Below are 14,808 nucleotides of genomic sequence, written 5' to 3'. Positions count from 1 at the left end.
TGTAGGGAATTAGCAAATAGCATCTCAACTGCCGCTTTAGAAACATTTGCTGGGGCTTTAGGGAAATTCTGCTTCCAGTGGAGCCAATTAAATGCAGTTTACAGGCAAAGCATTTCTCAGGCAGACGCCCCCATGTGTTGGGCTCTCCAGAGTGAAATTGTTCTTCCCATGCTGCCTTCATGCTCAGGAGGAGAGGGCTGACATAGAACATTCCACATAGTCTTTTGAGGGTTTTTTTTTTAAACTGCTTTGTACCACATAATCTCACCAATGCGATGGTCACCTCATGTGACCACAGCACTCTTTTTAGCACTCTGTGTAACAATTTGCTCTTGGAACATGGGATTTTTCTTCACTGGTGAACCATTAATCTTTCTCATGGTGGACAAGGCCTGTGTGACCTGTCACCTTGCCCTCTTTGACTTGGCCACTAGGGAGCTCAGTACTGCTTCTGGCCCTGGGGCCTCTGAGAAGGGGCAGCTTGATCTCTTCTCGAGGAGTCTGACTTAGTGGTGAGGAGGCAGGCGGGCAGGTGGTCCCAGCGGCCAATGAAGCCATGTGGGGGTGGGGTTTCAGGCCAGAGCTGGGACTGGGGATGGCTGCAGCCCTGGTGGATGACGGCTACCTCCTCCCCCTGCAGGAGGGCCGTGAGCCTGACTACTCAGAGTACAAGGAGTTCAAGCTGACAATAGAGAACATCGGCTACCAGATGCTGATGAAGATGGGCTGGAAGGAGGGTGATGGCCTGGGCTCAGAAGGCCAGGGCATCAAGAACCCAGTCAATAAGTGAGTGTGGCCTCCAGTGCCAGCGGGGAGGGGGGAGAGAAAAAGTCCCACACAGAGACATAGGCCCAGGGCCTGGGTCCAGCCCTATCACTGGGCTGGGAGTCAGGGATTTGGACTCTGGTGGCTGGGCCGTCTTAGGCTCTCCATCTTCCCACAGTGCCAGGAGTGTCCCAGACAGATGTCGCCCAGCCCAGCATAGCCCCCACATTGAGCTGCATTGGGTTGCTGCTGCTGAGCCCAGCCAGGGCGGGTGAAGCCTCCCTGCCCCAAGCTCAGGCCCCTCACCCCCCCTCTTGCCGGCACCAGCCTGCTCCCCGGCTCACACCACCCGTTGCCCCAATGCAGGGGCACCACCACGGTAGATGGTGCTGGCTTTGGCATTGACCGGCCAGCCGAGCTCTCCAAGGAAGATGACGAGTACGAGGCCTTCCGAAAGAGGATGATGCTGGCCTACCGCTTCCGGCCCAACCCCCTGGTGCGTGTGTCCCTATCCCTCTATATTGCTTGTGGCCGGGCCGCCGCAGTTCCTCTGCTGTAGGCGGGTGGTGGTGCTGGTCACAGAAGTGTCCCTCCTTCCGCAGTCCGGCTAGGCTCTCCAGCAAACCCACCCCACCTCTCCACCTTGTTCGAGCCTGCCTCGCCTCCCCAAAGCCTGCCCTCCCTTCTAGAGGATGTGGGCTAGCTGCCCCCACTAGGTTCTAGACGGGAGGAACTGCTAGCTCCCTTTAGCACAGCATAACCACCTCCCCTTTTATCTTCCTTGCTTCCCACAGAACAACCCCAGACGGCCTTACTACTGAGTATTCTGGAAAAATGCACAAATGTACTTTCCAAAAGACCGACCATTCCTGGACTGTGGAATGTTCCGGCCTGCTTTTCTGCCTGCCCTTCCCATTGTTGCGAGTGTCGTGCTGTGTATTAAAATCCAGGTGCTTGCCTGCCATGGCAGCCTGGTCTTGCCATCACCAGAAACCCCTCCTGTTCCTTAGCAGGGCCAGGCTGGACAGGTGGGGACAGGTTGCTGCTCTGAAGGCTGCCCAGCACCAAGGAATCCTGGAAAACCACCTGGACCTTTTGTCTGCTTATGGGGTCCCCCATCGGCCTGGGTTGGAGTTGAGGGGAGGACCTTTGGAGAGGGGAGGGGCGGCCAGCTGGCCAAGACCTGGCTGCACCTGGGCCAGGGGCATCAGGGACTCCCCTCCTAGCCTAGCACTGCACTGCAGAAGGAGGCTGTGGAGGGGTCTCCAGGCAGGGCCCATTCCTCCCTCAGACCCACAAGGCAGGTGGACCCAGGGCACACCTGTGCCCCTCAACCTCTCTTGACAGGTGGCATTGACAGGGCCCCACACACACACGCACAACAAACCTGGCTAGTGATGGCTGCAGCCCAGGCTACCCTAGCTGCCCTGGGTCCTCCGGGTAAGGTGCACACACGAGTCCCTAGGGCTCGTACCTTTGGGGGACAGCTTCATGGACGGATACACTGTACTAAGACATCACACGCCTCCTGGAGGAGGGGAGGCTAGTGGGTAGCCCAGACCAAGGAGAGCTTGCCACATCTCCAGAGCCTGTGCCTCACCCTTGTGCAGAAACCACCTGGGGGTCTTGTGCAACTGCAGCTGCTGAGTGAGCAGATTGGGCAGGGTCTTGGAAATCTGTGAGCCATGCTTGGAGTATCAGGGCATGGCAAACCGAGGAGCCCCTACCTCTCATCCCCGTGCCTCATACACGTACCCAGTAGGTCCTGCTCAATCCCTGTGAGCTCATGGGGTCTGAGGACTCAAGCTGGTGTCAGGCTCCTGGGCCAGCCTGCAGTTCACACAATCATTCAGCAAACACTGAGCACTGACTGTGAGTCACATGGATGGGATTTGCCCCTGGGCACCCACAGTCTGCTGGAGCTGTGGCCATTAATCCCTAACACAATCTGAGACTGATAAATGCCATAAAGAAGTGGGACCTATGGTGGAGGTGGCCTGGGGAGTGTCTCAGTGAGGGAGTTCAGGGTCTGGAAGTCTCAGCAGCAAACCCCTGGCTGGCATGACACGTACTACCCTGTTTCCCCACCATGGACGCTGTACCCAGGGCAGGGCAAGGGGGTGAGGTGGAGCCTGCCCTGCGGAGCCAGAGTCCTGAGCACAAGGGTATAGGTCTGGGCAGCCAGAGGTTCCAGTGATGGGGACCCTGGGCCTCGGTCCCAAACACCTCACTAAGTCAAGGTCACCCCTCTATTTAATTCTCAGTGACCAGAAGGCTCGCCAGACTCAGACCACGGACTTTAGCCCCAGCCAGGGGGACAGTTGGAAGAGGAGGCTTCCAAATGCTGTGTGGGTGTGCAGGTATCTCCCAGATACAGGATGCAAGCCCAGACCCGTAGACAGAGCTGCACTAGACACCCCTGGCCCTCCAGGGGGAGAAGTGGGGCTGGAGTGGCAGGGAGACCTCCCTGGAGGAGGGGACACTGGGGCCTGCTTTAAGGGGTGAGGAAATACGAGAGGGTCCATATTGCAGATAGGAGAGAGGCATGTAGCGTATTGGCACCATAAGAATTGACAAAAGCCAAGAAATGAGGCTGGAGATTCAGATCGGCCCAGAGAAACCTGAGCTTCACGCATGAGCAACAGGCACCTGAGGAAGGAGGCTCTCAGGTCAGTGGCCAGAAGATCATCTTGTCACCCAGGCTCAGAGATGGGACCCAACTGCCCCATGGAGAAGGCCGTGGCTGGGCCCAGTGGGAGTTGCGGGGATGTGAGGGTCAGAATTCTCCCCCAGGGGATTCCCTGGTGGTCCAGTGCTGTGGCCCAGGTGCAATCCCTAGAACTAAGATCCCGCAAGCCACATGGCACGGCCAGAAAAAAAAAAAAAACTGGGACCCCCTAGGGCAGGAAATGGGTGGGCACTGCTCACCCTGTTTCCTGCACCCACAAGTACCACGTGGGCAAGAATCCGAGGCTCCTTGGAGGGGTTGACAAAAAGTTGCCTTCTAATTCTCCACCCTGCGGCCCCCTCCCTGGTCCAGCCCTGCCCCCTTGCATATGCCTCCTCCAGGCTGTTCAGAACGCTCCCAAGCCCACCCCACCTTGCGCCGTGACCCCACCTTGCTCCGTGACCCCACCACCAACCCCAGCCTTCAGTGCCTCCTTTCTGCTGCTCATCCCCAAGCCTGAGCAATTTTTTCCTGCCAGGAGCACCATTACCAAACTCCTCACCAAACTGACTCCATCCCCACTTTATAATCTCAGCCACCGCTTGGACCCCATCCCTTGGACCTCGCCCACATGAGCAGGGGTTCAGGCTACACGGAAGGAACACAGCAGAGAATCATGGAGTCCTTCAAGGTGTCCTCAACCCTGGTCCCTGACCGTCTGCCTTGAGTTGGCCCCCGGGACCAGTTAAAACTTTACACCTGGACACATTTAAATTTGTCTGTGGCCACCGCATGAAAACTCAAATCCAAGGGCACTAAAGGGAACTCTGCACCCAAGCGGATGAGGTTCTTCTGTCAGCGCGCACATACAATGCCCACTTGATCCTGGGCTGGAGGGAGGTCTGCGGAATGAGAAGAGCTAAAAGGGTCCCCCTTCGGGGTCGAGGTCGAGGCTAGGATGCCTGTGCCTTAGGGTGAAGAAAGAAGTGCAGAACGAGGCTCGGGGAACGAATTCCCTTAGACTGAAGTGGCCTCCAGGACGCAGAAGCGGAAGCATCCTGAGGCATCGTATTCTAGCATTAGTAGAGAGGGAAACCGGCTGGGCGACGGGGACTGCCACTGGGGACAGCGCAGAGTCTGGCGAGGCTATCAAGGCGGGGAGGGGCCACTGCGACAGGGAGGGGCCTCGCAGGGCAGTCACAGAGCGGGGGCGACCTTTGCGCAAGGCGGGGCCGAGCCGGGCTGGGTCCCTGGCAACTCCGCGCCCAGAGGCACCGCCGCGCAGAAACCAAGCCGGGGTCCCAGCACCGCCGCTATGGACATCCCGCCGTTGGCGGGCAAGATCGCAGTTCTGTCGCTGGGCGCTCTCCCGTTGTCCTACGCGCTCAACCACGTCTCGGCGCTCTCGTAGTGCGTGCGGGGAGGGGCCGGGGCGGCTTCCTCGGGGGCTGCGGGGCTGGGCTGGGGTGTGGAGGGGGCGGGATGGAGGATACGCGGGTTCCCCCGAACCCAGGGGCCCCGCGCCGCTCCGGCCCGCGAGGACAGGGGCTGGGTCAGAAGAACGCCCCCCCCCCACCCCGCCCAACCTCCAACCGGAAATCGCCTTCCAGCAGGCCCGGAGCTGTGTGGTGGAGATGGGGGCGCTCCTGGGACGTTTGGGAGGGACCGGGGCGGCTTCCTCGGGGGCTGCGGGGCTGGGCTGGGGTGTGGAGGGGGCGGGATGGAGGATACGCGGGTTCCCCCGAACCCAGGGGCCCCGCGCCGCTCCGGCCCGCGAGGACAGGGGCTGGGTCAGAAGAACGCCCCCCCCCCACCCCGCCCAACCTCCAACCGGAAATCGCCTTCCAGCAGGCCCGGAGCTGTGTGGTGGAGATGGGGGCGCTCCTGGGACGTTTGGGGCCTGGGGAGGGGGGACTTTGAGAAGCAGAGCCCCTAACAAGGCAGGGTTTTGGAGGGTTTCTGGTGTTTTCCCAGGGATGTGCCCAGCACAGATTCCAGAGTCCCCAAGGGTCAAAGTATGCCCCAGTTAATGCCCCAGTGACCCGGCTCTTGCCACACACACGCTCTGCTGCACCACCCCTACCAGACCGTCCCTCTATTGCCTGTCTCAGGCCTGGGACTTTCTTCTATTTAGGGCTGGCCCACCCTGTCCTTATCCTCAGTTTCCCCTACATACCTCAACCTCCCCTGTTCCTATCTCCTAACCCTAGGCCTCAACCCTGTGGATCCAGCTACTGGGTACCAGGCAACCACAAGCCCCTCACACTCCCAAACCCAGTGCAACCCAAGACATGGGGTAGAGGGTGTCTTGACTGTGGAGTTGGTTCCTTGGGTACAAATTCCTGGCTCCATCCCCCTGGACCCTGAGTGAGCCAGGTTGCCCCGGGAGCCTCAGTTTCTTCACTGTGTAATGAACATAATTCTAGAGCTCATCCCATAGTTACAGTTTGGGATTACAAATTGTGTGACAAGACGCTGGTGTGGTCTCATGTGATTACTATAATTGTCATGTTGGTTAGATGGGGCTAGGAATGGGGATCCTAGGGGTTAGAGGGGTTCAGGAGAAGGTCGGGGCCTGGAGAGAGTGTGGGGGGGAATGTGTGACTTTGGATATGTCTCCCACCCTCCCACCCTTGGCCTTGGTTTGCCAAGAGTTGGGGGCTTCCCAGAGACCTGGCTTCTGTTATCTCTGCAGCTGGTTGACTTGCCTTATCAGGTTGATGGGAACAGATCAGGGCAGGGGTGGGGTGGAGTTGATGGAAATATTTGGACTTTACCTGAGGAGTCAGGAGCTTCAGACCATGAGGTGTACAGAGCTGAGCCCTAGAGACCCTCTGGCAGGTGTGGGCACTGGGACTGGCCACAGAGGGTCCTGGAGCTGTTGAATGACAGAGCAAGCAAACTGTCACACACATCATCAAGTGACTGGATAAATCATATAGTCAGAAGTGTTGACAGATGCTCTTTCTGTGCCTGGCCCAAGTCAGGCAATGATCCTTTCTGAGGAGTCAGGGAGGGCTTCCCTGGAGGAGGAGCAATGTAGATGGGCCATGAAGGATGAGTAGGAGTTTGCCAAGTGGAAAGGAGACTTTTGGAAGGAGTTTCCAGAAGGAAACAGCTGGGGCAAGAGCCTGGTGCTAGGAAAGGGGAGTTTCAGGGAATGGCTTTCCTGGATGGACAGATGCTTCAGCCTCCTCACCTGGAGCTTCCTGGAGTCTGCTCTTGCCCTAGGGTGGGGCAGGACCTCAGAATGGGCCTGGCCTCCCTGACTTGGTTTTCCTCTCCACAGCCCCCTGGGGGTAGTGTGGATGAGCGCCCTGATCCTGGGCCTGCTCTTCTTGGCTATATACAGCTTGTCCCGAAGTGACATCTACTATGACCCACTTTATGCCGGTGAGTTGGTGGGAGGGGCTTAGGGAAGACAACTGTCTGGGCAAGGGCCTCCTCCATCAGACTGGCAGCCCTTGAAGGCCTTCATCAGACTGGAGAACCTCAGAGACTGGAGAACCCCTACTGATTGGGGAACCTCAAGGGGCCTCCCCCTTCTGACTTGGGACTCCTGAGTGCAGGGACAGTGCCTTTCCCATCAGCCTGGGGACCCCTAAAGGCAGGGACTGTGCCTCCCTCTGAGGTGGGCTGTGGGTCATGTGACTTGTGGGGTGGGGCCTGGGAGCAGGTTTGTGCAGAGGCTTTGCCCGGAAACTGGGTGGCTGGTCACCGACCTGCTGTCTCAGGCCCCACCCACATGTGGTCTGTGCCCCGCCCACACCCTGCCCATGCCCTGCTACTCTCCCCGTAGTGTTCGCAGTCTTCTCTTTCACCTCCGTGGTGGACCTCCTTATCGCTCTTGAGGAAGATGGCTACATGGGGAGCTTCATGGCGTTCTACACCAAGGAGGTATGTAGGGAGCTGTCTGGGATGCCCGCAGCCCTACTGCCCGTCTGAGCCCTGCACCTGCCCCTGCAGGGTGAGCCGTACCTGCGCACGGCACACGGGGTCTTCATCTGCTACTGGGATGGCATTGTTCACTACCTCCTCTACCTGGCCATGGCTGGTGCCATCCGTAAAAGGTGCGTGGAGTGGGCAGGGTGGTACCTGGACCCTGGGAAGGAGGTGGAGTCCTTAGGTGGGAGGTCCCAGGTCAGGATGAAGCCAGAAATATCTGTAGGGGAAATCAGGAAGCCTCTCCAGGGCTCTAGACCGGAGTGGCCAGGAGAAGGATCCAGGGAATATCACAGGTGTCAGTGATGGTCGGTTCTCTTCTCTACCACCCTGTGCCTGGGCAGACACTACTGTCCTTGGACAGAGCATTTGACTATTCATTCCCTCATTCAACTTCCTGTTGTCCCTTCTGTCCTGGGTGACACTGAAGGGATCCAGAGCTGGGGATCCCAGATTGGTCTCTGGACCCTGTCGGGGGCTCTGAGACTGGGGGACAGGGATCTACTGGTCACCCCTCCATCCCCTGCCCAGGAAGAGGTACCGGAACCTTGCACTCTACTGGCTGGGATCCTTCGTCATGAGCATACTGGTGTTCCTCCCAGGAAACATCCTTGGTAAGGACTTGGCTCTGAGGAGTCCTGTCTCCCTGGGCTGGGTCACTGCCCTGTGTCTGGAAGTTCCCAGTGGATCCTGCATACCCTCTCCAACGTCTGCAGAGGGCACCCTCCTCCCCACCACATGCCTCTCCATTCAGAGCCTAAGCCAGCAGCCTTTCCCCACCTCCCCCCCCATTTTCCTCTTGGAGGAGCGGAAGCACATTCCATTTCCTCCCCAGCTAGCGGTTCCTGACCCCAGGGGCTTGGCCCAGAATGCTCTTGACACAAGAAGGGAATTTTAAGGTGGATCCAGAGGGCAGAGTGAAACCTTTGTCGGTAGGTCTTAGGAGGCAGAGCAGAGAAGGCAGCCAGGGATGTGGGGATGGCTGTGCAAGAGGAATATCCAGGGTGTTTCTAGGGGGAGCAAAGAACAGCTGAAGTGTAAGAGCCGTGTCCAGAAGGTAAATTGAGGCAGACCAGGCTGAGGAGCATGGACATCATCTTATGGGCACTCGGGAGTCAGACGTGTTAGGGCTGAGCTAGGATGGCATTTGTGAATCACAACTTCCAGCCAGGTGCTCTGACATGGCCCAGCTAAAGGGTCCGGCTGGGCCTGGGGGATCCTCGCTGCGTGACACCCTGTCTCTCCTACCATGGCAGGCAAATACAACTCAGAGATCAGGCCTTCCTTTTTCCTCACCATCCCCTACTTGCTGGTCCCCTGCTGGGCTGGCTTGAGGGTCTTCAACCAGACCCAGGCACCAAGCTGCTGCACTCCCAACATGGTGAGTCCCTTGCCCCCAGATAGGCCTTGTGCCAAATGCCCGAATGTCCCCCATTTGAGTTGCTTCTGGTCAAAGACGTTATGTCGTTGGAAAGATCTCCTTGGTCATTAGGGAAGAAGGGATGAGCCTTCATTGAGTGCCTGTTGGATACCAGACTTCTCATGCTGTTTCTCATGGGGCAGGTGGAGGAGGAACAAAGAAAGGGCCTTCTGCAGCGCCCAGTTGACCTGGCCCTCATCATCTACCTCATCTTTGCTGCGTTCTTCACCCTCTTTCGGGGCCTGGTGAGTCTGCACTGGCCAGCCTACCTGCCTCCAACTCCCCGTCCCCAGCCCATCCCTCCCTCCTTTATCTTCGTTATCCAGTACAAAAAGGCCGCTGCTCTCCCATCTGATCACCCAGGGAAGTTCATCGAGTCTAACCTGAGTGTTCCATCACAAAGCCCCATTCCCTGTAGCCTTCTCCCCAGCTCAAATATCTGTGGATTCTCAGCCAGAGGAGAGAACCAAAGCTGGGGCAGGCCAGAGCAAGGGGTATGGGCCCCTCCTGGGAGGCTGGGGAAGGCTTCCTCTGGGAGGGATATTTGAGGCTGTTGGTTTGTCTGTGGGCCCCAGGTGGTGCTTGACTGCCCCATGGATGCCTGCTTTGTCTACATCTATCAGTATGAGCCATACCTGAGGGACCCCGTGGCCTATCCGAAGGTGCAGGTGAGAGGGCAGATGGGAGGAGAGGGCCACAATCCTGCCGTGGTTAGGGATCTACTGGGCCCCTTTGAAGCAGGTGCCAAAAACACAAGTCAAACTGGTGGAAGCACAAATGGAATTTATTGTCCGACCAAAAAAGTACAGACATTCTCTTCAGGTATGGCTGCATCCAGGAGCTCAAGGATAGCTGTGTCTCTAAACTGTGTTTTCTTTACGTGTGCTCCACTCCCAGGTAGTGCCTTTGTGGTATAGCAGAGACAGCCTTGGGTAGATCTAGGCTTCCATTCTTTCTACTTAGCCACCACAGAGGAGTGTGAGCCCTTAATTCCTCAGCTTAAGTATAAGTCTCAGGCAGGCTCTGATTGGCCAAGTTTAAATCACATGCTCATAGCTGATTATTATGGCCAGGGTTCTGGGGTGTTCTGATTGGCCAGGCCAGGGTCACATGCTACTTCTGGAGTAAGGTGGGTGGGCTCAGTGTGTGGGAGTGGGATGGGTGGGGAAACCCAAGGGAAATAAAGGAGCAATTTGCACAGGGTAGGATGTGCAGAGAGCCCCAGTCTTGGGTGGGGTCTGAGGCTGGCCAGATTCTCCTTGGGGCCACCACCTGAGGGTTATCAGGAGAGTCAACTGGGGCAGCCGCTCCATCCATCAGCTGTGTGGCCCCCAGATGCTGGTGAATATGTTCTACGTGCTGCCCTTCTATGGCCTGGCCATCTATGCCCTCATCTTTCCTGGCTGCTCCTGGCTGCCTGACTGGACCTTGGTATTTGCTGGAGCCATTGGCCAGGTGAGGTGGGGTGGAATGGGGTGGGGTGGGCCAGTGCATAGGGAAGAAAGTTTCTGCCTGCTCATCAATTGCTTTTGTGCTCACCCTGAGCAGGGTGATACTAGGCCCCTGGCAGGGTGATACTAGGCCCCTGACAGGTTCCACCCCCAGCTCAGTACCCCAGGATTCCCTAGTGTCGGGGAGAAAGAGCCAGACACAGACACCCCAAACCCCATGAGGTTAGAACTGAATAGAGGGAGGTAGAGAGTCTGAGAGAGATTCCAGAGGGGGCAGATTTCTTAGAAAAGGGGGCATAGGCTTTTTTTTTTTTTCTCTATTGTACTTTACTATTTAGTTTTTACTTTGTTGCAGCATGATTGTATATTCAAAGTACAATAAAAGAAAATACTCATTGTCTATTTCTCTTCTGGGTATTATTATCATTGTTATTATTATTAGTTGTTTCATTAACGATGACTGTCAAAAATAATTTTGTTGTACAGAAGAGTGCTATAAAAATCTCATCCATCTATCAAAATTGCTAAGAATGTCTCATTTCCATCCAGCTCTTTAAAGGCAGAAGAACTACTCTTAACTTGGTTTCTTTCTTCTCTCTATTTTGCTTTGGAAGCTGTGTTCTGAGTCCAAAGGCTCTGATTACCAACGTTTAAAGTCAAGCTTTGGAGATATTTTTGCTATTTCAAAAGCTTTCTCATGCATAGGCTTTAAAAATTCTTGCACACGATATTTGCCTCTTTATTCCATCTGTAATTTATTTTTCTATGTGATGTGAAGGAAGAATCTGAAAATTCTATGTTTCTCCTTATGATACTCAATGATACTCAGTATCTGAGGTATTAAAGAAGTTGGAAGTATCTAACTTGACAAGTTCAAGAAATTGGAAACCTTATTTCAGGAGGAGGGAAATCTTCTAACATTGTAAACCAGAAGGACTGGATTGATCTTGCTGAGCCCCAGCTATCATCCTATTCTCTGTTTTTATTTTGTGTATTACTATCTAATTATAAAGGGTTATTATTAAGGGAGAATAGTAATTCAAGCATATTCAAGGCTTTGTGCAGAAAATTTCTTTACTCCTTTTAAACATAGATCTTACTTTTTGCATAGTTTTAGGTAGCAAGCCAGTTAGGACTGTTCAGAATTTCTGAAGCAAAGAAAATTTACATGAAGGAATGTTTTGGGCTTCATGAGGTTTCTGAACTCTAAACCCCTATACAGAAAAAAGGGTTTGGCTGGGCTTCCCTGGTGGCGCAGTGGTTGAGAGTCCACCTGCCGATGCAGGGGACACGGGTTCGTGCCCCGGTCCGGGAAGATCCCACATGCCGCGGAGCGGCTGGGCCCGTGAGCCATGGCCGCTGAGCCTGCGCGTCCGGAGCCTGTGCTCCGCAACGGGAGAGGCCACAACAGTGAGAGGCCCGCGTACCGCAAAAAAAGGAAAAAAAAAAAAAAGGGCTTGGCTAACACTGTGCTAAGAGAGTTGACCAAACTTCAATTTGACTTCCACTTGAACTAGGTTGTAGTTTGTGTCCATAAGGATGACCCCAGCCCTCATGCTGAGTCTTTGCTCAAGAAAATGTGGTCCTGCCAAACCACAAAATGTACATTGTCTAACCCACCTTGCCAAACAATTTTCCGTAGTTTTTCCACTTACCCTTTTTGTAATTTTCCATTTCTTTTTTTTTCAAATAAATGTTTCTTTTTTTTTTTTGAGCTCTGGAAAGATATTACTTTTATTTTTTTGAATTTTTGACTTCTATTTTATTTATTTTTTTATACAGCAGGTTCTTATTAGTTATCCATTTTGTACATATTAGTGTATATATGTCAATCCAAATTTCCCAGTTCATCACACACACCCCCGGGGGCATAGGCTTTGATGTATGGGTATGAGTTCTTCAGGCAGGGAAGGGCATTCCAGGAATGGGAACAGCATAAGGAAATGCACAGAGGGGGATAGTGATTTAGAGTCCCATAACATGGGTAAAGGCAGAGACAAGATAAATTGACAGCTAGACGCTAAGGGCTTTGAACTCTGGGCTTGGGGGCTTGTGCTGAGAGCAATGGGGAGCTGTAGAAGGTGTCTGAGCAGTGGAGGGCCCATTCAGAGCTGGGGGCATGTTTCTGGGTTTCTGATGGGAAGTGATAAAGGATGGGTCCTGGCCAGGGCAGTGGGATCAGGGGGACATCCATTCGATATATTATTATTTTATCAATTAGGGGTAGAATTGAGAGGATTTGTATCAAGGCTGTCTGGGGTGGGGAAGACCAGGGGGAGGAGCTGGACTCAGGGCAGAGAAATAGGGTGCAGGGTCCAGCAGACCCTGAAGATCGTTCTAGTTAGGCAGCTGGGGAGAGGCTTACAGATAGATGGATGAGGATAGACAGGACATGTGGGGACAGGGCTATTTAGAGACAGATGGACTGAAGAGGGGAGACAGGTAAGTCAGCAGAGCCAGCGAGATAGGGATGGGGACATTTTGAGCTCCCCAGGGTGGGATGCTGGTGACGCTGGGACTTGTTCTCTCCTGGTCTGTGACATCCATCCTCCCTTTTTGGCCACCAGGCACAGTTCTCACACATGGGTGCTTCCATGCACCTGCGCACGCCCTTCACCTACCGTGTGCCTGAGGATGCCTGGGCCAGCTTCTTCGTGTGCAACCTACTGTATGCTCTGGGGCCTCACTTGCTGGCCTACCGCTGCCTGTGGAGCCCTGCCTTCTTCCTACGCCCGCTTCCTGGCCCCCCAGCCCATCATGAGAAGCAGCACTGAGGGGGCTGTGGGACTCCTCAAGATCCTGTTTACATACCCAGCTGGTCCTGCCCCTGGAAGGGGGGGTTGGGTTTTTTAGAGGCAGGAGGTGTGTCTCTGGGTGCCTTCAGTCCTGGCTATGGTGATTTCAGGTGGGATGGGGGGGCCCAAGGTCCAGGTGTTCCAGCAGAGAAGGCCACGGCCATGCTCAGCTGTCACCTCACCCAAACTCCACACTGGCACCCTCCCGGAATTTATCCATCATCCCCCTATGGATCCTTTCAGTAAAATTCCTTTTGATGCATAAAATGTTGCTCTGAGTGTTTCACGGGGCAGGGGCAAGGGACCCTCTCCTCCGAACCCACGAGGGCCCACTCATCACTGCCAGAATAGTCATCAGGAGCTGGAGGTGCCGGACAGCAGAAGTCTACCTCTGGTTGGTGTGCCCAGCTGCATCTTCCAGGTAGGGAAAACTGAGGCTCAAAGAGGACCAGAGACCTGCCTGAGGGCACAATCAGGAGAGAAGGGTCCAAAGTCTAAGCTCCACCAATAAATTATAATAACTAACAGTGTGGCACAGTTATTAAGCACCTACCATATACCAGGCCAATGGCTAACCTCACATGCTACATGCTGTATCTCACCGCATATTCCAGATGGGGAAACTGAGCCTGCAGGAGGTGAATGTCCTGGTCCCAAGTCACGCCTCCTGGATGCAGCTGAGTTAGGCAACGAGCCCCAGACCCTTCAACCACAGAGCCCATAACCCTGCCTCTGCTGTCTGACTGGCTTATATTTGGGGGAAACTGAAGCTGGGGGGGCAGCCAAGAAGCTGGGAGAAGGGCTCATTGCCTCTTGGTTTGATTTTTGAACTTGAGTGCAGGTCCAGGTTCAGGGGTAACTCCTGCCCAGGCCACTCTGGGTCAGGGGGTTGATCCCCCTGCTCCCTGCCCTTACCAACACTTATTAGGCACTTATGTCTAGCCATTAGATCTTCACGAAAGACCCAGCACTCCATATCTCAGATGTGGAAACTGAGACATAGAGTGAAGGGCAGAGTCCCTCTGCAGAGTGTGTGATTGTTGTAGGGCCCGCATCCCACAGAGTGAGCACCCTTTGGCTGCTGGGGCCCAGGACCCTTTGATGGTCACCCAGTGACAGATGGGAAAACTGAGGCGTGCAAGCCAAGCCCCTTTCCCAGGTTACTCAGCCCCCCTGCCCACGCAGGGCATCATCAGGCACCCCCCTCCTCCATTTTAAAGAGAGTTAAACTGAGACCCAGAAAGTTTCCTCTGGTGGCCCAAGTTCAGCCAGCAGGGAGGCTGGGACCTGGCTCTGAACTCACTGTTCAGGGCAGTCCTTCCTCCGTCTGTGCCTATCATCACCTCTCCCCCAGCAGGCGCCACCACGTCCCCTTTAACGCACCCCCCCCCCACCCCGTCCACCTCCCTCCTCCCCTTGCAGGCAGACGCCGGGATTGCGCCGCCTGCAGGGACCTGCCCAGTCCTTCCTGGCTGTGCGGGGAGCGCAGTCCCGGCACATAGGGGCCGCTGGTCGGGGGCCGCACCGGCAGAATGGTGAGTGGGGCTGTGCGTTCGGTAGGTCCTTCTCTGGGATTCTGTCTCTGTGTCTCTGATCTACATCCCTCCGTGTTTCTCTCTTCAGTCCCTCTCTCCTTCTCATCTCTCCCATCTCTCTGTCTCTCACCTGTATTTCTTTCCCTCCCACTCTCTCCCTCTCTGCTTCTCCTTCTCTTATTCTATGTCTCTCCCTACTTTTATCTCCCTTTTTTGGGGGGGGGGTCCCTTT

At 55.1% G+C, this 14,808-nt stretch overlaps 3 protein-coding genes across 3 annotated transcripts in view; all 3 read left to right on the top strand.

Moving 5' to 3' along the window:
• SUGP1 (SURP and G-patch domain containing 1) overlaps positions 1-1,758 on the top strand; it is a 30,047-nt gene extending 28,289 nt beyond the window's left edge. The window contains exons 12-14 of the mRNA XM_007461089.1: positions 641-786; positions 1,132-1,261; positions 1,560-1,758. Coding sequence (XP_007461151.1) covers positions 641-786; positions 1,132-1,261; positions 1,560-1,586 — 303 coding nt within the window. The 3' untranslated portion in view covers positions 1,587-1,758. The remainder of the gene's footprint in view (positions 1-640; positions 787-1,131; positions 1,262-1,559) is intronic.
• Positions 1,759-4,650: 2,892 nt separating this feature from the next.
• Positions 4,651-13,308, top strand: TM6SF2 (transmembrane 6 superfamily member 2). Its single transcript, XM_007461088.1, has 10 exons — positions 4,651-4,843; positions 6,723-6,826; positions 7,233-7,330; positions 7,400-7,503; positions 7,907-7,989; positions 8,632-8,756; positions 8,939-9,040; positions 9,371-9,463; positions 10,131-10,250; positions 12,814-13,308. Exons 1-10 carry the CDS (start codon positions 4,749-4,751, stop codon positions 13,018-13,020), a joined length of 1,131 nt encoding a protein of 376 aa, XP_007461150.1. The 5' UTR covers positions 4,651-4,748; the 3' UTR covers positions 13,021-13,308.
• A 347-nt stretch (positions 13,309-13,655) lies between these two features.
• Positions 13,656-14,808, top strand: part of HAPLN4 (hyaluronan and proteoglycan link protein 4) — a 5,780-nt gene continuing 4,627 nt past the window's right edge. The window contains exons 1-2 of the mRNA XM_007461114.1: positions 13,656-13,679; positions 14,544-14,576. Coding sequence (XP_007461176.1) covers positions 13,656-13,679; positions 14,544-14,576 — 57 coding nt within the window. The remainder of the gene's footprint in view (positions 13,680-14,543; positions 14,577-14,808) is intronic.

The sequence above is a fragment of the Lipotes vexillifer genome, unplaced genomic scaffold (genome assembly GCF_000442215.2).
Source record: "Lipotes vexillifer unplaced genomic scaffold, Lipotes_vexillifer_v1.1 scaffold469, whole genome shotgun sequence".
Classification (NCBI taxonomy): domain Eukaryota; kingdom Metazoa; phylum Chordata; class Mammalia; order Artiodactyla; family Lipotidae; genus Lipotes; species Lipotes vexillifer.
Note: the sequence above shows the minus strand (reverse complement) of the source record. Positions and strands in the feature narration are given on the sequence as shown.